Source organism: Astatotilapia calliptera, chromosome 22, assembly GCF_900246225.1.
Source record: "Astatotilapia calliptera chromosome 22, fAstCal1.2, whole genome shotgun sequence".
Taxonomy (NCBI): Eukaryota; Metazoa; Chordata; class Actinopteri; order Cichliformes; family Cichlidae; genus Astatotilapia; species Astatotilapia calliptera.
The window spans coordinates 6,512,249-6,536,795 of NC_039322.1; the positions used below are offsets into that span (position 1 = coordinate 6,512,249).

The 24,547-nt window shown below is 39.4% G+C and overlaps 1 protein-coding gene across 2 annotated transcripts; it reads right to left on the reverse strand.

Moving 5' to 3' along the window:
• Positions 1-5,910: 5,910 nt before the first annotated feature.
• Positions 5,911-23,961, reverse strand: ak2 (adenylate kinase 2). 2 transcript variants are annotated; one of them, XM_026156003.1, is made up of 7 exons: positions 23,763-23,961; positions 21,453-21,578; positions 19,785-19,895; positions 18,391-18,485; positions 15,274-15,346; positions 10,805-11,024; positions 5,911-6,172 (listed from the first exon to the last, which is right to left on the reverse strand). In XM_026156003.1, the coding sequence occupies exons 1-7, from the start codon at positions 23,859-23,861 to the stop codon at positions 6,165-6,167; spliced, it is 732 nt and encodes a 243-aa protein (XP_026011788.1). In that variant the 5' UTR covers positions 23,862-23,961; the 3' UTR covers positions 5,911-6,164. The 2 variants fall into 2 exon arrangements, with proteins under 2 accessions (XP_026011788.1, XP_026011787.1); XM_026156002.1 differs by lacking the exon at positions 5,911-6,172 and having other exon boundaries at positions 9,365-11,024.
• Positions 23,962-24,547: the final 586 nt, after the last annotated feature.

Below are 24,547 nucleotides of genomic sequence, written 5' to 3' on the forward strand. Positions count from 1 at the left end.
TTAAAGGAGGAAAGGTTTTCAGTATGAGTCATGCCAGATGCGTGTCATCTTTTCCTGTTTCCAAAAAAAGTCTTTATTTGAGTAAAGACCAAAAAGAAAACCTTTTTCTTCTTTTTTTGTAATTCACAAGTTAAAGATATTTGATGCTTAGTCTAAATGCGAAGGATCAGTAACTGAATATTTTCAGTTTACAACAATACAAAAGGAAAAAACGCACTTTCACATTTGAGTTACAAGCAAATCTCAGAAACAGTGACCTCTAGAGAGGGTTAGGTGACTTCTGCAGGATGCAGCTGCTGCTTCAGACTAAGCTGCAGGTAAGCTGCAGGCATGACATTTGGGTTAAAGTGATCATGTGATTTTTATGCTCAGACAAGTTCACATGCCCTTATCTGCTGCTTATCACTGATAAAGCCGACTTCCAGGCTCTTTTTATTTTATCTGGCTGATAAAATAAAAGACAGCTTTGTGCTTCTTATCACTAGTTTTACTGAAAACCAGTAACATATACACAAAAGCTCCAAGACACTGATACCATCATTGTGCTGTCTTTAAACCTCCAACTTATCCAGACATGTTCACACTGCACCAGTGAAATAATCTCAGACAAAATAACAGGTTACATTAAATATTTAAGACTAGAATCAATTCAATTCAATTCAATTCTTTATTTATTTGTCACATGTAGTTATAACTAGTACAACACACAGTGAAATGTTTTTTCCGGCTAAAAAGTACTCCCCCCCCGACTGTGCATCTTACTAAACTTATAATAAAAAAATATCTATATAAAGGTATAAAAATGTATAATATCGTGCAAAATATTACGCTGTAATAGTTAAGAGCTATAGTGTACGTATTTACATAAATACAGATGTAAATGATAAAATACAAATAAAAATAAGGATAAAACTCAAAAGAAAATTATATACTGTGTATGGAATTGTCCATCATGTTGTCCGATTTGTGTTTTGATTGAGGAGTCTCACTGTTTGTGGGTAAAAACTCCTCCTGAACCTTTCAGTTCTTGTTTTTAGGCTACAGAGGCGTTTCCCTGACCTCAGTGGCCTGAACAGTTTGTAAGCGGGATGGCTGGAGTCGTTAGTGATCCTGATGGCCCGGGATCTGCACCTTTCAGCGTAGATGTCCTGCAGTGTTGGTAAAGATGTTCCCATAGTGCGTTCAGCTGTGCGCACGACCCTCTGCAGGGCTTTCTGTTGCTGTACTGTGCAGTTCCCGTACCACACCGTGATGTTATTACACAGGATGCTCTCAATGACCCCGGTGTAGAATCTCCTCTGGATGTTCTTGGAGATCTTAAACCTCTTTAAACGCCTCAGATGATAGAGGCGCTGTCTGCCTTTGCTGATGAGGAAGTCCGTATGTGTGTTCCAATTAAGGTCCTCGTTGATATAAACACCGAGGTATTTAAAATTAGAGACTTTCTCCACAGGGTTTCCATTGATCTGAATTGGGGTGTGAGTTTTCTCGCCTCTCTGTCTCCTAAAATCAATCACCATCTCCTTTGTTTTGCTGATATTCATGGAGAGGTGGTTTGCCACACACCACTTTGCTAATCCGTCCACCTCGCTTCGGTAGGCCCTCTCGTCATTCCCGGAGATGAGTCCTACCACCACTGTGTCGTCAGCGAACTTCACAATGGAGTTAGTGGGGTATCTGGCCGTGCAGTCCGCGGTGTAGAGGGAATAAAGAAGAGGGCTAAGCACACATCCCTGGGGGGCCCCTATGTTCAGTGAAAGGGTATGAGAGTACACATCCCCTATTCTCACCGACTGTGGTCTCGCAGTCAAAAAGCTGTGAATCCACCTGCACAAGGATGTGCTGAATCCCAGATCCCGGAGCTTATCCGTAAGGATGTGGGGCACTATGGTGTTGAACGCTGAGCTGTAGTCTATAAACAGCATTCTCACATAGTTCCCACGTCCCTCATCTAGATGGCTCAGTGTGGTGTGCAGGACCTGTGCTACAGCATCTCCAGTGGATCTATTTGTCCGGTATGCAAACTGCAATGAGTCCAAGTTGGGAGGGAGGAAGGAACTAATAAAGGGTTTCATGAGCCTCTCAAAACATTTCATCACTACAGATGTTAGGGCCACTGGGCGATAATCATTTAGGCTGGCTGGGCGGGTGTTCTTAGGGATCGGAACAATCACTGATGTTTTAAAGCAGGTGGGGACTACCTGCTTTAAAACAACAACTCACCTGACTTCATTTGCAGGAGAAAAAGGATAAAGTCAAAAAAGGCAGGTTTCATAAACCGTAACAGTCCTATTGGTTGATTTCCTTAATTGGATTAGTTGATAAAAATGAGAAACTGAGGTTGTCATTGTCTGATGATACTTTATATTCTTATTTAGTCTATTTTTTCCCAACAGGGATATTCATTACAGGTCACACACATTATTTCATAGTAGAAAGGAGAAAAACCAAGTGGCTTCCATTGATGATAAGGTTTGAAACTAAAATTAGATATGAAATTTAGATGAATTTAATGTATTGAGTCAATTTAAAGATTTCAAAACATAGAGACAACATGTACTCAGTTTAACACCTGGCTAAAACAGAAATTCTGGACAACGAGATCTTTGTCTGTTGGTTTGTTAGCTCTAACAGCTTCATTATCACCAAAGTCTTTTGCATTCAAATAAATGTCTCAGGTCACGTCACAGAACTCTATGCAGTCCTGTGATAAACTAAGTACACCTCACCATTCAATAGAAGCACCGTTAGCATATACAAGTGATTGTTTACTGTATGACTGTATCAGTCTCGCGTCACTGTGGATGAATTTTGGGCCACTCTTCTTCACAATAGTGCTTCAGTTCAATGAAGCTTACAGACATTTTTTCATGTAGAGTCAACTCACAGCATCTCAGTCAGTTTGAGGTCTGGACTATTTCCCTTTTGAGCCGTTCTTTTGTAGATTTGCTGCTGTGCTTGGGACCGTTGTCCTGTTGCATGACCCAGTTTCAGAGAAGCTTTAGTTGTCAGTTTTGACTCTAGAATACTTTGGTATATGGAGAAGTTCATGGTCAAATCAATGACTGCAAGGTAACCAGGTCCTGTAGCTGCAAAGTCAGCTAAATCACCTTTCCACCACTGCATTTGCACTGCATTGACATGAGGTGTTTATTCCATGTTTGGGTTTCGTCAAATGTCCTACTGTGCAATGCGGTCAGATATTAAGATCATATTTGTTTAGGCTTTTTCTATTTGTGCTATCGTGAGCTTTAAGATTTAACATGCTGATTGAGGTCTGTGGAGTCTGAGATGCAGCTCTTATGTTTGTCATAGTTTTTCTGAGCATTGCATTTTGGGATGAACTTGCTGCCACGTCTAAGATTGCGATGGTTTGTTAACACACAGATGATTGTTTTCCTGCATTTGATTAGATGCACCTGGCTGCTACTCATCTTCCTAATTCTTATAGAAGAAAAATAGTTTTTCACAGGACTGCATAGCTGATAACACCTAAAAACTTGTGCATTTGTGTTGATAACTGCTGCTGACAAACTGAAGTTTTGTCACATTGATGAAGTCTCCAGTTCAATCTTTGTTCAAAGGTCATGTAAAAAACTTTTTTTATGTGTGAGGTGTACAGGCTTCACGGTTGAGGGTTAAAAGGTAAACAGAAACAATTTGCTTCAACTTTTAAGTTTAAAATTAATTACATTTTAGCTTTGATCATGTTTATTGCTACTAACTTATGTGTTTAGTATTTTTTTGACATCTCAGTCAGACAACTCACATTTGGGATGATTCATGACGGCTGCGGATTACTATTAAGAGTTTGGTGTCAAGGCTCTGAGCTCATCACTCCCTACAAATATGATGACTAAACATCACACATGTGCAACTTAAATAGACCAACAAGTCTGGTATGTTTTGGGTGTAAGACGCAGTGCAGCTCAGTTAACATTTGCCTTAGAAAAAGGGCTGTGTTAACCATCTCTGGGAAAAGTTTCACCATGCTAGCTCAAAGCGGAAACAGTGTAGTGACAGCAGCTTCATTATATTTTACACGAAGACTCGGAAACCTGTCATTTCCTTCCTGTGTTAGAAAAAACATGTTTTATCGCAACAAAAACAAATGGAAAACTTAACTTCAACAGTTTCCTGCTTAGATTGTGCAGCAGTGATAGGATCCAGGCATCAATCTCCATCTTAAGCAATCTTTTCCAGAATGAAAAAGCCCCCATCTACAGGGCACGAAAGGCCACTGAATGTTTTCATTCTTAAGAAAACCACAGTGAAATAATATGCAATGACCCAGAATGACTCAGCGGATCAACATGTTAAGGCAGTGCTCGCTCAGCACCTCGAGTAGAGTTCAGGGATTCAGACAAACCCTTCTGGCTGCAAGCAAACACCTTACAGTGATTACAATCCCTAAACAAATCTTTTAACCTGTTAAGGCCCCAGTGGTTTCATGATCTCCTCCCTTTTGCACCCATCTTTGGGTGCATGGGTGCTTAAGAGGTTAATAATCATTATCTTTCCATTTTAGATAATGCTAGTTCCTGTTTTATAATCTTTCTCTTGGATAATTGACAGTTTTATGATGAAAGCATTCTTGCTCGTGGAGATCGACTCGTTCACAAGTTCACTTTCTTGCTAACGTGTTGCTCTAAAAGATCTGTTAGTCTTTTTTTAGTGAGAGATGTGAGGCCGATGTTTCAAACCAGATTTCAAAGGTAAGAGGCAAACCTGAAAGGTTATTCAACACGGTTAGTGATATTATTATTCCTAACCCGCATGCTTACGTTTGTAATTTTTTCAATAACAAACAGAAACAGTAATGTGAAAAATATAAATTCTCCTTCACCATCTTTGGTGTCTGTTTGCTTTGTCTGTTGTTTTAGAAAGTTGGTAAAAATCACTCATTCAATAAAAACATCCTCGTGCTCTTTTGACCTTGTACTTGCACCTTTGTCCTGTTTTGGGACCTTTATCGTTTCCTCTTCAGCACATTTTGAGCATTTATCAAAATTTCCAACACTGCTATGCAGATGACATTCAGATATATAGCACTCTTAAGCTCCAAGATGTTTTCAAGCAGCAGATGTTGCACACATACTTTAGCTCTATTAAAGGTTGGATGGTAAGTTTCATCCAACCTAATGAGGAGACGTCTTTGATGTGTCCCTGACAGATTTGCGCCTATGGTCATGGAAACTCTGGCTCCTCTCACCAAGCTGAGTTCCACTGTGCTGTGCTCTGAACTGTGGGGGGTGATTATTTATGCCTTGATTTCATCATATTTGGATTATTATAAGTGTTTCTGTCAATCACTTTTACGCACAAACTCACCGATTCTTACCAGATTTGTATTTCTTTTAATAAAAATAAGCCATTTTATGCAGTATTTAAATTTATTTTACTTTGACTTGTGGTCATTGCGCCGCTTTAAAAACAAACAAGCTTTTTCTCTGTTTAACTGAGGTCCTTTTACTGTATTGAGCAATTTTGTCATCCTGTATTTATTTTACTGAACTACCTTTAGGCTATTTTCTATATGTTGTTTTCAATTTCTGAACTTCTGAGATAAATTGAAAACATCTTATGAGCAAGTCCAATTTAGTGTATTTCTCATCATTCATATAGATCCTCGATCCTTCAGACATCAGTGTGTGATATGTGGAACTGTTAAATAGGAAGTCACTTCATTCCTCACTGCACACCATTACTGATAGCCTGACTTTAACCCTAACCTTTTTATGTGTCACTTCAGGTTATGATATGTCAAACGACAAGCAACAAATGTGCGGACACTCGATAGAAAATGTGCATGAAATGTCACGGTACTCCTACACGATATTTTATGATTTTATTTCTCGGATTAAAGGCCAAGTGAATTTGAGACTGGAGTGAAAAACAAAATGCACAACATTTGATGATTGTAGAAAAGCAGGAAATTTATTAGAAGGGAAAACATGAGGATTGTGACAACAAGATGGCTTCGTTTATTCCTGTCATGATCTACTTGAAATAGAAATGTGCAACAAAAACCCCAAAACAACCTTAACTTATTCAGTCTAAGGAGTCCCCTCTTATTGCCTGCCCCTCCCCTCCGTTTTTCTGCCCACCTGAGCTGTTTGCCAGCTCCAGTCCTTCGCCTCGGTGGGCATGACGCAGCTCTGAACTCAACCAGCTGGAAGACAAGGGGGAGAAGGAAAGAAAAGTTTTGAGTGAATTTCTAGAGAAAACGTAACCAGGCATGACTTCAAAAACAAAGCTTCCTCGGTCAAACAAAATGTACCTGCCTATCTCACAAGCCCATAAAAAAATGCATTTAAGGTGGACAAAAACATCCAGACTTCGAATCAGATTAAACTATAGCACGTGTACATTTACAGCTTTCAAAGAGTGACAAAACGCATTGGAGGCATCACAAAGCACGGCATGGAATATTAAGGTAAATTTAGCATGAAATAGTCTCATTGTGTTGAGTAACAGTCTGAAATCTGCCTCCCGGGAGCGCCGAACATCTGTTGTCGTTTTTCATCACAACAGCCGGGAGAGACTAAAAATGCATCAGCATTCAAGGGAAAGAGGAAGGTAACACAGTCTGCATGCAAGAAGCTCCTACTGAACACCAGGTGACTACAGAGGAAGGAGGCGGCTCCAAAGGTCAAGGAGGAACAGAGGAGTGAAGGATGAACGCATCCACTTAACACACTGTTTGCTGCTACAACTACACATGTTTCTTTTCCAACTATTTATTTATGAGTGACTTATGTATGTATGTATGTATGTATGTATGTATGTATGTATGTATATATATGTATATATTGTACTATTCTTAGTTAGTGTATTGTCTGTCTTGTCTTAATGTTGGTTTAAAATGGAGCACTGTAACAAAAAATAATTTCCCCCAGGGATCAATAAAGTATTCTGATTCTGATTCTGAACGCACAAAGAGGATACAACAGGAAAACCTAAAGGCTTTGTTGTTTGTAGAAGAACATTTTTAGAAAAAAAAAAAGTTTTACAGCTAAAACTGCTTCAGCGAACATAAAAATAAGTGGAAACTACAGAAACAAGATGAGATGAAACGAGATTAAACAGTATTCTTTGGAAGTCTCTATTTAGTGTGAAGGCGTTCGTTTCTTTTACTGGTTTTCCTTTTAGATCACAACTGTTTGATCTGAAACAGCCACCATCAAAACAAAAACAAAAGGTTAAATATAAAATACACCTTTTGGGAGCTGCAGAAACAAAAAAGACTGAACTTAAAACATTTCCTTGTAGTATCTACTGTTAAGGTTTTTGCAATCGTCCTTCAGCTCATGTCTGATCTTTGTGACGTCACACAAAGTGATGTCAGTGCTGAGAGCCTGAAGCACAGCAGAAACACAAGTTTAAAAAAAATAAAGTTCACAGTTAAAAATGTAACTTTTGATCTCCATTTTCAGACCTCTGAAGTAAAAAAAATAAAAATAAACAGGCATCTTTAGAGGGGAAAAAAGGAGCTTGAGATGGCTTCATTGTAAAAAGCCATTTTCATACGAGTATGATTGATGTGTGTTTAGCTCACGACTCTTTAATGTGGAACTGCATTGTATATCAACCCTGCAATAAGTGATTTTGTGCCACTTAGGGGCAGCAGACCCAAGCTGAATCACTATACACACTGACATACAGTAGTGTCTTTTCCTCATTTTCTGTCACATATATACAGCACACACTGTTGCAAATACACACAGCAAGCTCATTAAATATGGCCCGAATTTCAACTACTGCACGCATGTTTCTCCACATACAGCACATATTCATATCTTTAAAAGTCCCCAGACTTCACACAACTCCAATTCAGAGATGTTTCTTTGTACTCCTGGATCTGTTTGAAGCCATTGAGAGGAAATGTGTTTCATATAGTCTTCTCAGGCACGCAGAAGCCCCACAAAACTGATGCTCAAGCCTTGATTATGAGCTGATAAAAAAAGCAGGAGATAAACCGGCTCAGTTCATTCAGTGGATGAACTGAGCCCAGTTTAAGGTAAATATGAAACTGGAAATTAGCACAGCACGTCCCCTTTTAAGTCGATACAGTGACAGTAAGAAAACACTTGCTTCTTTACACATCTTGCAGCCAAAGAACATTCAATCATTTTTTAAACTATATTTTGGTCTCGACCAACTCTAGAGGAACCATCTTGCTCTTTATCTGCTAAACATTTAATTCCAAGTCTTAGTTATCTGTAGCTGTACAGGTAGTAGGTTTTGCATGAACAGATCCCTGCTTTGGCTGAAAAATTACACCTCAAGAGTGGCAAGGTGATTGTGTTTTATCATAAAATCTAATCATAGCCGCTAAAAGTCTTCATGTCTTCCCAGAACTCTTAAAGTTTGGTCACAGTTATTTTAGGAACTAAACACCAGAGAAAAACCCCAAGAGTGCTTTTTTCTAATTACCCATCGGCAGTAAACATGCTGACTAAACTGAAATGTCAGTTATCTGGTTGCGAATCAGTCATCACGGATTCAGACGTGAAATTATCCGACAGATTCTTGGAAGCGGTTCGAACTATTAAAATTCCAGGATCAGCGTCAAGGAAACAACATGTTGGAACCAAAACTTTGTAAACGCTGCAAAAATATTACTGGTATTAACAGGCTGAGCTGACATCATGCCAAAAAGTGAGCATCCTGTTTCACAGTTAAGTACATAGTGATTAAAAAATTAAAGGTATTACGACGTATTAAAGATGAAGTGTGTTCTGGGAAACAACTTGGGGGAAGGAAGTGTCCACTTTCCACTCCTGATTCATCACTTCTGTAGCAAACTATATTAGGAAACACAAATGAGTCTTGTTCTACACTTTCCCACATATCAATAGATCACTATTTCTGGATCCACTGTCAAGCTGTTTCCCAGCTACTGCAACCAATTTCTCTAGACCAGGGGTGTCGGACTCCAGGCCTCAATGGCCGGTGTCCTGCAGGTTTTAGATCTCACCCCGGATCAACACACCTGAATAAAATGATTAGCTCATTACCAGGCCTCTGCAGAACTTCAAGACATGTTGAGGAGGTCATTTAGCCATTTAAATCAGCTGTGTTGGATCAACGACACATCTAAAACCTGCAGGACACCGGCCCTCGAGGCCTGGAGTTCGACACATGTGCTCTAGACCCTGCCTGATAGTTGCATTCCTCCAGGCCTCTATCTTTAAGAGGGATAGGCATAACTACAAATCTTAGGACTACTGCTCATCAATCCAGTATTTTTATCATTACTTCCAACCACCAAATGATCCAAAACTGATAATGGTAATTTCTGAGCTGCAGATCAGATGATGGTTTCAGCATCTCAAGAGTTTAATAATGTACACACCTTTAAGACCTTTAAGGCTTTTAATCAGTAATCACATTTATATATTAGATAACTGATCATTTAGTTAGTGGTATGTGTGCCTCAGGCTGCTGGTATAACACACCTGGAGCAATTCCAAATGAAATACAAAACGAAAACTGTGCATTTCTCCGTGTGTGATGGACTTCTACTAAACATTTTGATAGGCTGCTCATGTTTTTGCCTTTAAAGGCAAAAGACTTGTGGTGACAAGTACTTTCCAATATCACCTCTAGTGACGTGCAATCATACTTTTGAGCTTTTCTCTCTGCCTGCGTGCTGCACCACACCCACCGCGGGCAGTAATGTGCGGATGGGAGGCCAAAACTGAGAGAAAACGATGGTGTGGACGTAGCCTTAGGTAAAGCACAATGTCTTCTGCATAGAAAACAGAAGTGCATTAAGGATCTTTATCAGTAACTGAGGCGGTCAAAGTGTGAAGATACAAGCCATTTTTTTCCTTTAAGCACTGAAAGCAATACCACTAATATGAGAGCAAACTGATGTTCCAGTCTTGATCTGCTGACTCTGTTTAAAAACATTTTAAGTCCGTGTGTGTCAGACTGAGCAGATTTGTGACTGGTTCAGCTAACATGCTGGTGTTTTCACAGTTAGTAATTGTCTACTTGAGTGCGTCATTGGCCACGGGGCCAATCTGTGGCCAAGAACTCACCCTCCTGTTTTCAGAACACACCTGAGGCTGTTGCCACAAACATTACTGTGCCTCAACTTTCCCCCTGCACCCTGCTGCAGAGGTTCAGTCTGCAGACCACTGACATCAGAATATAATTCATACTATGACACACTCCACTTCCGGTTTTGCTTTTTCTTGCACTTCAGATGCATTCAGGGACAAGAAGGAGCAGCAAGTACAGCTGGTTTGGAAAAACAGAAGATCTAATCTAACATTAGGAGAAAAGGTGAAGAAAAAAAGGCAAAGCCATTGATTAAACAAGAGCAAACCTGTCCAGCAAAGGCAAACAATATGCAACAAATGTCAATATTTTCAAAATGCGCTCTGGTGAGGAGCATCTATACAAACATGCACGGCGTTCTGCACTGCTTAAATGTCAAAACCTTCTCACATCTCTACGGTGAAAAGCAGCAGTGTGGTGCTAATCGATGAGCTCTATTTTGGCTTCTTCTGTGATGAAGAGTAACGAAAATGATTCTACATCCGCTCTGTTCCTGTAACATTGATGATGCATTGCTGCTGAATTTCTTGAGCCGTGACGTCACACCGAGTCTCCATCTTCCCCGTTTACACTTCAAAGTTACATTTTGTTGCCACTCTGACACTCGATCCACTCTTGTATAATCTCCACCACGCGGGGGGAAAGAAAACAAAACCAAAACAATGAAAACAGTCAGGTGAAGGGCAATGCGGCAAAGAAGGAAAACTTTAAATGAAGAACACTTGGTCTTTACAGGCTGTGGCACGAGCGGGCATTTCCGTGGCGGCGGAGAACGCGGCTACGATGGAGGCGAAGACTACGTTTGGGTTCTGGGCAGCGTCGACGGCCGTGTGCAGACCCCTGGCACTGTAGTACTGCACCAGAGGGGACGTCTGCCGGTGGTAGGCTTCCAGGCGTGAGCGCAGGGTGTTCTCGTTGTCATCGCTGCGGCGGATCAGGGGCTCACCCGTCACCTGAGTGCAGAGTAAAAAAAAAAGAAAACACATAAGACGAATCAGAAACTGTGTTCTTCTGAGTTCGCAAAAATTTTTGCTTTATTTAAAAAAAAAAAATTGCATACAAAATGTAAAGCACGTTAAAAGTAGAAATGCCCGACAACACGATCGGTTGTGCAAGAACTGATTAAAAATAAAATAAAAATGTAAATATCACATGACTAATCCAAAGTGCATACAATTTTACTTTATGAGTTATATTATTGTTTCAGTCTATTTTATCAGTCTTTACCTTCCAACATAAAGTGAGTTGATGCACATGTTGTTGTGATTTGGTGCTATACAAATAAAATGTAATTGGAATGTAATTAAAAAAAGTAATATCTGATTTAATATAAAATGTCCTGTATTTAACTGTAAATTGTACAAATGAACTGTTGCATCGGAAACTGAGCAGATAGCGTTCGACAGTTTTCAAAGCGAAAGTTTTCTCAATTTGTGCTTGGTACAATATTTCATCAGGGGAGAAACCCCCCCCACCTTGTGAACACTTGATTTGTTGTTTCCGTTTCAATAATAAATATAGTGCTTCACCAAACATCTTTCAATTAACCATAAAAGGCACAGCACCAATGAGTTTTCAATCCAAATTGGTTTTTTGTGTCAATATAGAGTTAAAGGCAATGCATGTGCATGCACAAATAGTGCAGTAGGACTGGCATTAAGCCCTGGTCACTCATTGACCATTAAACATTGCTTTTGTGCACTGGGATGTCAACATAGCTACATGATCATTCGCAGTCAGGTTTCTACCACGTTGCCATAACTACAAAAGCTGTTGTTCCTCAAACTAATTTTTTTTAAAAGAAAAAGAAAAAAGAAAAACAGCAGAAACAGGAATCAAAGCACCGACTTAGGATCTGATGTTTTTCTGCAGAATCTCTCCTTTAAGCTATCGCATTAATCTCCCCCTGTGCTGGCTGTGAGTCCCTGTGCTCTGGCACTGATGTACGACAACAAACACTTGCAGAGACAGACCTGCTTGCAGACTCAGACTCGTGCCTGCTGTCAGCACCTGATTACAAAAGCTGGGAGTTGAACGACAAGCCGAAACAACTCCAAGGTGCAGCAGCAGTCATGTCCCACTTTTGAAACACTCGTGTTACACAGTACTTGTGGGTCCAGTCACACCTGACATTCATTACATGTAATGTTTCATGATTACCACATCACAACAGTGCAAGGTGCAAAATGTGTGCTCAAACGACACACACACATGAACCAGCTTGGTGCTAGTCTCTGCTACATTAGGTTCAACAGCACCTTAAACATCTGCACACACAGACTGAATTGTTGCAATTTTCACTAAAGCATAAAACTGTACAGTCGTTGGAACGTCAAGTATAAAACTCAAAGGAGATACTGAATAATTAAAATGAAGTCTCTCTGCTGCACATTCCTTAATCCACAGAAATCTACTCATGGAAAAAACAGGAGACAATCTCAGGAAAACTTCAAAGCTCTCTACAGTTGTTTCTCCGCATCTTCAACAGCAGAAAGAAACATGAGATTATAACTTCCAGTTGTATTGCTTCCCCTTTTTAATGCATGTGTGCAGACGGAGCACGGTTAGACTGCCAAAAAACCCCAAAACAACAAACAAACTTCAACTTGAGTTTATTTGAAGAGCAGACACTTCTAATGTGACTCATGTCACTTTATTAGTAACAGGATGTGTGAAAATGAACATCGAATACTACATTTCAAAGAGGAAACATGCCTCATGTATGCAAACACAGTTTTCTACACATTAGTGGTTCTTATCTAACATTCACACACACTTATACTCCAATGAATGCATTGGAGAACAACTTGCCCAAGGACACTTTTGGCATGCAGACTGAAGCAGCCAGGTATCGAACCACAAACCTTAAACCCTCCATGCACATAAACACAGGTAGTGTTTGTAATTTGGTAGTCCTTGTTCTGCCCTACAGCCACCTGAACTTGTTTTCCACCTGCAGCACATTCTGATTAAAGAAGCCCTCCAGTCTGCTGAAGAGCAGACAAACAATTACAGTCACAGCTAAAGTGCAGGTGGAATCTGAGAACGGTGGACTGTTGAATCAGAAACTCTTTGTAAAGCAGCCAACTGATATCATGGACTACCACAATGGAGACGTAAAGAGTGGAAAAGTGTTTAAGGAAAACGTGAGAAAGGACACACTGGCTGGCAGGCAGCGACTCAGCTTTTGGGTATCGGTGAAGACCTGCTAACTGTTCATCAAGTTTGATTAAATTCTGACAAACACTGCAGGAGTACTGGTTCTTGTGACGCGTGGGTGGATGACAGATAGCTCATTTTATAAGCTCATCAGTCCTTAACATAGATGAGCTAAATATAAGTCAGCAAAGAGACTTGGGGAGGTGTTAAGCTACCCGAGCGGTCTCTGTATGATAAACCCAGACATGGTCAACGCCATGTCTTCGTCTACTCACACACTGGTTGAACTCTACTTTGAAGCACACCACCATCTCACACTATTAATATAATTAAAGAAATGAAACTCTTTGTTTAAACCATTATTATTAGTTATAATCACAATTTCTACCGTCATGTTTCTAGAAAGCTTCACACTGACCTTTTTCCAAACTCATATTAAAACAGCAAATGAACTTCAGGTCTTTTTTGATAGGCGCATTTGTGCGTGAAATGTGTTTTTAATCATCATAAAATGAACTTTTGCCATCTGCCAGGCTGAAACAACTTGTTAGCATTTTTAAAAATCAAGTTAGTAGATGGCCTAATACATGACCTTTGGTCTTTTATTTAGTACATGTGTCATAATCTCCTGTTGCAATAGCGCAGACAAGAAACTTCTCGCCGTCGCCACACAAATTTTATTCAGTTGCTGCCAGCAGACAAGTTCCCACATGCAGAAAATAAAATGAAGGAGTGAAGTATTCAACCCAATACTGAGTAACAGCCAGTGAAAAGTATTTGCCCCCTAAACCTAACGACTGGTTGTGCCATCAGCAGCAGCAAGAACTGGATTTAAGTGTTTGTATAACTCGCAATCAGTCTTTCACATCGCTGTGGAGGATATTGACGCACTCTTATTGTTGCCACATTGGAGAGTACAAGAATGAACGGCCTGTTTATGGTCCTGCCAAAACATCTCAATCAGGTTTATGTCCGGACTTTGATCAGGCCACTGCAAAACATTTTTTTAAATTTTTGAGCCAATAAGAGGAGGACTTGTTGGTGTGTTTCAGATCATAGTCCTCCTGCTTAACTCAAGTAACCCAGGGCACAAAATGATGGCTTGACATTCCAGGATTTTCTGGTCAGGAGCAGAATTCATGTTTCTATCAGTTACAAGTCATCCAGAGCCTGAAGCATGAAAGCAGACCATCACACTACATCATGTTTGTCTGCTGGAATGGTTAAAAAAATAATAATAAAATGCCATGTCCATTTTACTTCACATGTAACAGGATTCAAACCTTTACAAAGTTTGACTTTTGTCTCATCAGGCCACAGGATATTTTCTCTAAAGTCTTGGGGATCATCAAGATACATTTGCTAAATATCAGACGAGCCTTTTTTGTTCATCTCCCGTGGATGCCACTTTTGCCCATTCTCTTTCTTATTGTTAAATCGCTATGTTGGTGCACCACTGTTCCAAATTTGCTCCACTTTCGGATAATGGCTCTCACTGTGGTTTGCTGGATTCCCAAAGCCTTAGAAATAGTTTTGTAACACTTTCCAGACACAGACTTTGTTTCTCGGTTGTTTCTTTAGACACATCTTTAGGCAAGACGTGTTGCTTGTGATCATGATGCAATCTTTTAGCCTACTTTGCTTTATCAGAGAGGTTGAAGAAAAATCTGGTTTATCACAGTTAATTCATGATTTTGGGGGGCGTCATTTACTTTTCCACACAGGGTCAGGTAGGTTTGGATAGCTTTTTTCAGGTAATAAATGGAAATCATCATTTAAAAACAGCATTTTGTGTTTATTCTTGCCATCCTTGCATAACATCAACATTTGTTCCAGTTGATTTGTTTGCTCCACTCGTTTGTGATACATTTTGTTCTTTAAGAGCAGATTAGTGGCTCTATTTAATTGAGAAAATGTACTGAATAATCTAAAATGCATGGAAACACTGATCTAAATCTTTCTGCTGGTTTCCAGGCTGGCAGTCATTTTCGGTGGGTGGCAGTTTAGCCAGAAATGGTTTCTAAGTGGGTGGAAAGTACTTACGTCATCCTTCATGGACTCTTTGGGGGGGTTGAACTCCTCGTGGTAGGAGCGGCCGCTCGGCTGATGAATTAGTCTGGGGAAACAGAGGGAAGATGGTAAGCGGAAGCAGAGCACAGGACAAGGACGTTAAAGAAATCAGAGCAAGAGCGAAGGAGGTTTGACAACCACGGTGACTCATTAACTACTTAACTGTCCTTTTTTTCCATCCCACATGATGCCCTTGTCCTACTTGGGCTTGAAAAGGCAGCAGTCTCTTCAAAAAGGACCCCCACAGACAGAAAGATGACTCTCTGTAAACTAGATATGCTTTCTACTCAGCGTGACGTGTGAATAATGTGGAGTGGGTATAGTGAAGAAAGGGGACACCGATGAATGTCTGAAGAGACGTCTGCGTGTGGGTCAGCTTCAATTCAGGGCTCAGAGTCTCATACTGAGTGTTCTGAGACTTGTTTTGTAGATCATTAGACGTATTAATGTACTGCATAAGAACAAAAGTAAAAGGAGAGAAACACACCAAAGAAAACAAGAAGTAACAATTATAACTTATTTTCCAGTTCTCTCTCATTTCAACATGTACAGCTTATGCAAACATTAGGTCAGACCAGAAAGTAACACATTTCTGTTTCAGTTCACCAGTGCTGACTTTCTCAACAAAAGCTGAATGCAAATCTTGTAACAGTATGTATAGCAATGTAATAGGGATAGAACGAGGAATGAATAATGATGAATCAGAATTCAGAATAACTGATGCATTGTTTTGAAATGTACCAGAATAAACTCCATTACTCGCATGCATTTCCAGTTTACTTAGATGTGAAGGTCACCGAGGTTCAAAGTTATACAGCAACACCACAGGAGTTACGTGTAACCGCACAACCCTGTGGTGTTGGCGACATACATAGGTGACACGCCACCAAAGTTCACTGCAGAAGTCTCAATCAGACACTGCAGCTTTCAGCAGACTAGCATTCTGAATATAGCTAACTGACAAACCCATGAGTGCATGGCTGATTACCAAATTACTACATAATCCACATTAAAGATGTTACTTTAGTAAACTTTCATTTATAGTTACAGAAATACAAAAGGTAAAATTCACAGCACATTAATATGAACATCACAAAGTGCTTCACAAAAAAATGATAAAACTTTAAAATGAAATGTTACCACTTTGAATATAATTTGTTCTACTGATATTCAGTTCCTAAACCATGTGCGGACACTTATTGGAGCTGATATACTGACTATGGATGCCCTATTACACATTCAGCAGATGCAGACTGACATTTTGAATGACGTGGCCACTCTGTGAATGCAAGCATTAAAATCCATTCTTTTGTTAGCTTCTTCCTATGATTACAATATCTGCCTCTTCAGCTGCAAAATGCTGTGTGTTCATCACCTAGTTGCCAACTAGGGCTGTGCGATATGACCAAAATCTCATATCCCGATATAAGACATCTATCGTCCGATAACGATATAAATCACAAAAATGTAACATTTTCTGTAAATTCTGTGAATCTCGGGCAGCTCGACTTGTGTGAAGTGTTTCCAGCTGCGTGTCGTGTACCTGGAGTCGAGTGTTTTAACTGATGTATGAAACTATACATTTTTAGACATAAGTTGTAACGGCCGACGTTTTCTTTGTATTTATTACACAGCGTGCTGCGGGGAAAAGCCTGTTCTAACGTTTGAGTCTAAGGTTTATTTTTTAGCACCTGGCGGCTCTTTTTTGCTTCTCATCCGTAAATACTCTGCATCTTTCACGTGATTCTGTTTATTTTGAAAAGTCTCAACAGGATCTTGAGCTTTATTGTGAAAGGTTTATGTGGAAAATACACAAGCGGACACGCGGTGGTTTTACCGTTGTTGTTGCTAACGACAAGGCATAAAAACAAGCGCTTGTCCGTCTGTAGTGTGGTTATATAAGCGCTACATAAGAGAAGGAGAGAACTTTAAGAAATTAATATAGCCACTACAGTGACCATCAAAACGATGAGAAAATATTGCCGTAAACACTTTATTTTGCGACACCACAAAACAAACGATAGCGTAAAATGAAACGATAGACGTTTTTAAATCGTCATCCGATATATATGTTATATCGAACAGCCCTATTGCCAATCCTATTTTCTGTTTAGACACAGGCTTATTAGCGGTTAGGGAATCAACAAAATCAAGAGACTACTCTGTGGGCTCATCACCTGGTAAATAGTAGCTGTGTTTACATTGAAAATCTTAATTGTGGCTGCTTGAGAGCCATGAATTAGATCAAAGTTATTCAGATATTAGAGTATCATGTTTTTTTCTCTGCACACGTGTCTCTTTAGAGTTAAAATCTGGAACCAGATCATAGAACCTAAAGAAGGAAAGAAGGTGATTGGACTTCTCGGACGTTTTACGTCTCATTCGAGAACGTTCTTCAGTTCTAAAACCAAATGGTGGAGAGTACAAAGCATTTAAAATCTAGTTGTTGACCCACTATTGATCATGTGGCTCATCACATGGCTCAAAGTGTAAAAAAAAAGAAGAAAAAAAGGCATAAGTCATTATCAGCAGCTGATACGGACACAGGCTTTCTTTCTAAGCTCTTTAGAGTATCAGCCAGGCACTGAGCAGCTGTGGTATTCAACATGTCCCATCAGGGACGGACACGTCGACTTCTCCAAGAATTGAATCTGCAAACCTTCTTGCTGCAGATGCTCAATCGCCTACAGGCTACTTTTTGCTAATCATGTGCGTTCATGCTCCATTTCTCCTTAACATCATCTCACTGTCCCAGAACCTCCCGTCCGCATGAATCAATCTACTCTACCTGAGTAGGTTTAACACGCTGACAGAATGAGGAGCTGCTCACTCGAAGGAAAATCACCAACTTGCCCTTATTGTCCACTTGCTACCCACCTGAGAAATAAACCACACTCTTTCTCTGGTCTTGAATAAATCATTTTCTGTCATATTTCTGTCAGTGCGCCCCAGGGTGGCTGTGGCTACAATGCAGCTTGCCATCACCAGTGTGTGAATGGGTGGATGACTGGATATGTAAAGCGCTTTGGGGTCCTTAGGGACTAGTAAAGCGCTATACAAATACAGGCCATTTACCATACTGACTCCCACCTGCCACAGATCCTGCGAACCAGCAGAGAATCATCGACGGAGAACTCGATCACAGAGTCCAGCTTCTCGTCTCTCTTGTCCAACAAGTCGTCCAGCTTGAAGAGACAAACACAGGAAGTCAAACATAACTAAAATCTGCTGTAAAGTACAAACTGACTTTTTTGACAACCGACTGTATAACACTACTGTTTTCAGGTTTATGTAATTAAACTTTAATAAAAGCTTTGTTTTTCTCTGTGAAGTTTGAAGAAACTTAAAAAAGTAGATAAGGACAATGTTCACAAAACCCTTTTAAACAGATTAATTATGCCACCTAAAACTATTTGCATCCATTAATTTTAGCCTGGTTATTCTGAGTTCTAGGTTTAATATATTTGAGAAAATAGTTTTAGAGTTTGTGTGTGTTATCAGTTTGTTAGGAAAGTTGAAACTGAAAAAAGAAAATGAAATGTAGACACTAGAAAAAGTTGCATTTCCTGTGAAAATGCAGTATGAATGCTGTATAGTGGAATCTGCTAAAAACAGCAGAAGAAGCAGAAGTGTCTGCTGAAAAGAGGCGAATAAGCTGAAATTTGTGCTAAAAGAAGTGAAGAAGTTGAATTGTCTACTGAAAAAAAAATGTTGCCATGAGTGGATTCGAACCTGGGTTCGAGCTCAGTGAGTGGGTCTCACTGAGCTAAAACACAGCTCACCTCGGCGAGCTAAACTGGTGATCACACTTGTAATGTGGTCCATTCATTTTAATGGGGCAAAAATGGCATAAAAAGCTTAATATTTCAAAAAGTATAAAAGTTATGAGCACCAAAAGATATAGCAGAAATTAGCAGAACAGTTTGAATGAAATCAGATGAAAACTCAGGTTCCGTTAACCAGCAAAGAACGGAGCAACTAGAACAGTGGTTCTTGACCTTTTTGGAGGAACTGAACCCGCACCAGTTTCATATGCGCATTCACTGAACGGCTCTTTAGTGAAAAATAAAATATGATTTTTTTCAAATTCAAGACATACATATGTTTTTTACTGGTGCACAAAATGAGCCGTGCGGAGGACGGCGGAGGCTCCGACAAACCCCAAGGGTTCGATTGAACCCAGGTTAAGAACCACTGAACTAGAATAATAATAATAAAGACAAACAAGATACAGGAAATCTCTCACTCACTCACTCACTCACACACTCACACACAGAGAGAGAGAGAAACAGGGTAAAAGTTCGAGCTGAAAAAGAAATTTTGCCCATCAGCATGCTCAGTTCTCATGAATCAACATTAAAACTAGTTTGTTTAATCTCTTCATTAGCCAATCTGTATTTAAAGTAAAGCAAACTGCACGATGCTCAAGAATTATTAAATCAACATTAAAAACGCACCAAAACACTAATAAATTAAGTCCTCACCATCTCTGCTTGTTTGACCGTTCGGGGGAATCCATCCAACAGGAATCCGTTCCTGCAGGCCGGCGACTCAAGGTTCTTCTCTATGAGCTCCACGACCATCTCATCGCTGACCTGCAGGGACACAAAAACTCCTCTTTATCAAGCAACAATATTTTGGCCTTATACATTTATTTCATGTCAATACAAAATCTTTTTATACAGCAACAGGAAATTGATATTAAAGTGCACAAATATGAGCAAACAGCACCAAACTGTGAGAGTCAAACAGATGGCAGAAAATCACACCAGGAACCTCGGTTACATGCTGGGAGATGAAATGGAAACAAAGAGCTCTGCAGCAGCTGCACAAACATGTGTACAGCGCTGGACACAAATATAGAGGAAAACACACAGACGCCTAGAAATGTTACAGAAGTGAGTTTTGACATTAAAGAGACTTAAGAGGCCACAGAATCACAAACAATTTATTATGATACAGAATAAAATGGCTTTAAAAATCAACAAGATTCTCATCCCAACACCATTTCCCCCTTCAAAACAAAAAAAATAAAAATCTTGGGGTTCATTGTTCTGTATTAATTTGTGCCTCTCATATGTAAACAGTTATAACATGATTTTATAGGTGAATCTGATCCAGTCTCAAATTTTAAAGTAGTCATTATAAAGTTCATCGAACTTGATTTAATACAACTCGATTTGAATGCTACATACAGATCATGGATTGGAGTGTAGTCTTGATAGTGATCATGCTAGAACATCTTCCCCACAACGACTCTTTTAAGAGCCACCCATAAACCTCTAAAGAGCGATCCTGCCTTTTAAAAATGTTCTTAATAAATGGAGCTTGCCTCCAAAATAAACTAACCCCTTTTTATTCTCTTAAATAATTGGTCTTCACTATGTTCCTATATAGTAGTATATTTTTTCTTTAGTATAATATGAAATAAATTCCACATGTGTCAAGTTGTCTGTCAAGTTTGCTGTGTAGTAGAACTGAGACATTAGTCATTACAAAAATTTCAAAATAATATTACAATTCTCGGTAGAGAAAGCAGCTGGTGTCATACAGCTCCGGGTGGTTGGCTACGGCGTTGATGAGCCTTTCCTCCATATTGAATGAAGGGCTTTGGCTAGACCTGCCCCTTTGAACTAGGTCAGAGAATCACATCACCAGGTTCCTGATTGGTTGTCGCAGCGCGACTTGACACTGGAGTTCAGATCTTCCCAACTCGAGCGCGATACGCGCGAATGCACAAAATGCACCACACAAACTGCCATGCATATTTTTATTCGCGCTTCAAACGCGTCAGTTGCTTTTTCGCGACGCAAATCTGCTTCTGAATTTCGGCAGGACCCACAGTCACAATCATGCTCCTCCATTGACTTTACATGTATACCTGACGTTCTGGTCGTGTCTATCACGTTAGGTGTGAACGCACCATTAGTTTTGTTTTAGCATTATTGTTGATACAGTTATGTGGTTTTAATCAACTCTATTGGAACCATCACTGCAGAAAAGGAAGGAAGCAAGTAATTGTAATATAAGGAAAACATGAGATGTCATCAAAGACTCGGGATGACGAGTTGCAAAGTCAATAAAAACCTCAGAGGAGACAAAGGGACAGGAAAAAAAGTTTATAGAGAGATCATGAATAGAAGAGCAGTTACCAGTTTGCCAGAATCCATCGTCTCCTTAAGCCTCTTGCCGAGCTCGGAGCCTGAAGCCACCATGGCCCTCAGCATGTCTCCAGTAGCCAGGTGGCAAACGCAGTATTTCTCTGCTAGCCGAGGGGCCTGCAGGGGAGAGAGTGTTTTTTAATATGGAACTACTATTCATCACTACCAAACACCAACTGAAGGAAATATTTGGCTGTTGACCTAAACACTGATGAACAAATACTTCCTGCACCACTGACAAATAAAACCATGATGTAGGTTTCTGAGCATAAGGCTCTGAAAAGAAAGTTTTCAGCACCACAGACTGATCTGTGGAGCTCTCGACCTTCTAGACGGCGTAGCTTTCACTTTTTCCAACTCATCTGAGGATTAAAGATTAGAAGACATTCTCTTTATATGTTGCAACTAATGAAGTCAAAGGTTATAATTTATATAAGCTCATTAAAATCATAACAGAGTGAAGATCCTTAACCAACAAAGGTGAGCTTAATTCATTTAGACAAGGCCTCAACTGCAGTAGAGCATATGCTGCATAGATGCCAGCAATGTCCAATACTTCAACATCTCCAGCTAACAATTATTTTCACCACTGACCGATTCATACTATTGATTATTCATTTAGTAAAAATTGATAATTGAGGGAATCTTGACATATCCTGAAGAAAAAAAAAAAATTACATTTTTAAATGAGCCAGAACCAACAACTATCATTCCTGCTTGTGCACAACATAATTAATCATTTTCCTTTTTATTTTCACATAACGCTGTGTTTTAACTCTGTGTTGTTGTTTTTTAAAATTCTCTTAATGCATTGCAAACCTTTAATCTCTTTTGGTAAGCACACTGAGTGTACATGTAACGAAACGTGTTATAGAAATAAAATTGACGCTGAAGCTTTATTTAAAACATTTGATCGCTCCAATATCGGTGATACTAAAACGGGGTTTGCAACAGAGTGCTTTTGGGTAAACAAAGCACTCAAAACAAATGACAACACTAAACAAATCAGAGAGCAAACACATGGATCTATTCTGACAGCACGTGTCTGTGCTATCAGACACGTCCATGTGCCTGAGCAGAGAGGACTGCACAGTGAACCGCAGGACACAACGACGAAGGTCACACTGAGACAGACATCTGGGTTTCAGCGCTCTACACAGCTGCAACAGAAATCCTACCGAGTTATGTAACTGCGACACTGGAGCCTTACATGCCAATGAAATGCTGAAGAAATTCCAGTTTTGCACAATATAATTCTAAGAAAAACCCACTGATATGCAACTGGTCTTCTCAGACTTCCATCTGAGTTTTCTCCACACTAGTATTTCTGTATGACTGCTGCAGCTCTGGTTGCAGGCTCCCGGGAGGTTTCTCAAGTACTAAATGTTGGCTATTGTTTCTAATTTACAATTGATGTATTTATATGTAAAGATGAATTAGTAAAATCTGAAAAAATTAGAAATGAAGTACTATTCTGAATGATAAAGTTAAAAATAAAAAAGGCAACTGTCTTACCTGGTAAATATTTTTATTGATCATTTAATTAAGGAATATGAAACTAAATGATTTATTTTCACCACAATTTTACAACAATAAATACAGTCAAAAGAAAATATTTACATGTAAATATCAAGAACTGTTTTCAACATTATTGTGAACAATTCACCAGTCAACAACAACACGTTATTTAAAATAAACCACAGATGCTCCGGGTTTTTAAGGAGAAACAATAGGCAAACTAATTTTAATAACAAGGTATTAAACTGAATCAGCAGGTTTTTATAAATATGGGTTTGTACTTTTCCTGCTGCTTCATATATCATATAAAAAGTTTTTCAGTTGTGAACTTAAAACAATTTTATGCTTCTGTAGCCTGTAAACAGCACAATATACTCAATTTATAATAACAAATGTATAAACTGCTTTTGGAAGGAGTCCAGTATTAAACTTATTTCGAAATAGCACCAACAGAAAAAAAAAAGACAAACACATTAAAATAGCTGTAACAAATTTGGCTGGTAGAGGTTTCGGTATGCACTTCACTGTGAAGCTAAAAGCAGATAATGCATTGAAATTTCTCAGAAACTCAGACATTAACGGGGTCGTTGTGAGAGTAAATTTTATTATTACATAGAGGATTAGAACATATACCTAGAGATAAAGAGACTGACAGCTGGCTCTAAAGCCTGGCAGGCTAGCATTAGCGCCGACCATGCGCCTAGAATACACTACTTATATTTCAGGCTAGCCGCTAACAGCTAATGCTAGCTCATTAGCTCGTCTGGATATTTCTGCTCTCACCTGAGTCCCCTTCCCAGCTCCAGGAGGTCCAAGAAGGATGGCACGAATGCCGTCCTGCACATCGGCTATCGCCTCCTTCAGCTGCGTGCTGGGGGCCATGTCAGGACCTGGGGGGGCACCGCGGCAGAAACTTTAATAAAGTCCGTCGGTGTAGTCCTGGGTAGACTTCAGCCAAGTTGGCTAGAAAAGGAAGGACCGCCGCATTCTCTTCCGCTACAATGCATAAACCCCGCCCCTTAGACTAGTGCGCTTGATTGGCTGTCAGACTGCTCTATCACCAGAACAGCTGAATGACTTGCTCAGGGCTCTGTCTATCGCTACCTGTGCCAGCTGATTGGATAGAATTCGTAAAACACCTTGTGTAACTTACGAACAGGGCTTCAATTGAAAATGCCAATTTGTAAAACAAATAAACAAAGCAGAAAAAACAACAACAGAAAAGTATGATAGTTACTTGAAACTGACGTTGAATAAAAAAAAAAAAACTTACCAGAATGAACACTAGAGTGCCACATAAAATAAAGGTTACACATTTATTTGTTTTTTCCTTCATAATTAAACATTTCCTTTTGTTTTGCGGATTGTTTTTTTTTTAAATATATAATTAGTATAGTATTGTTTAATGGTATTTTAAAATTGAATGACTGATTTTTGTGACTAAATTGACATAAAATGTACACAAATGTTCACTGTTAAAACTTTTAACAACAATAATTAATATATCAATATATTATTCCATAATTTATCCGACCATCCTCTTCTTAGCCAATCCAGTGTTGCTGGGG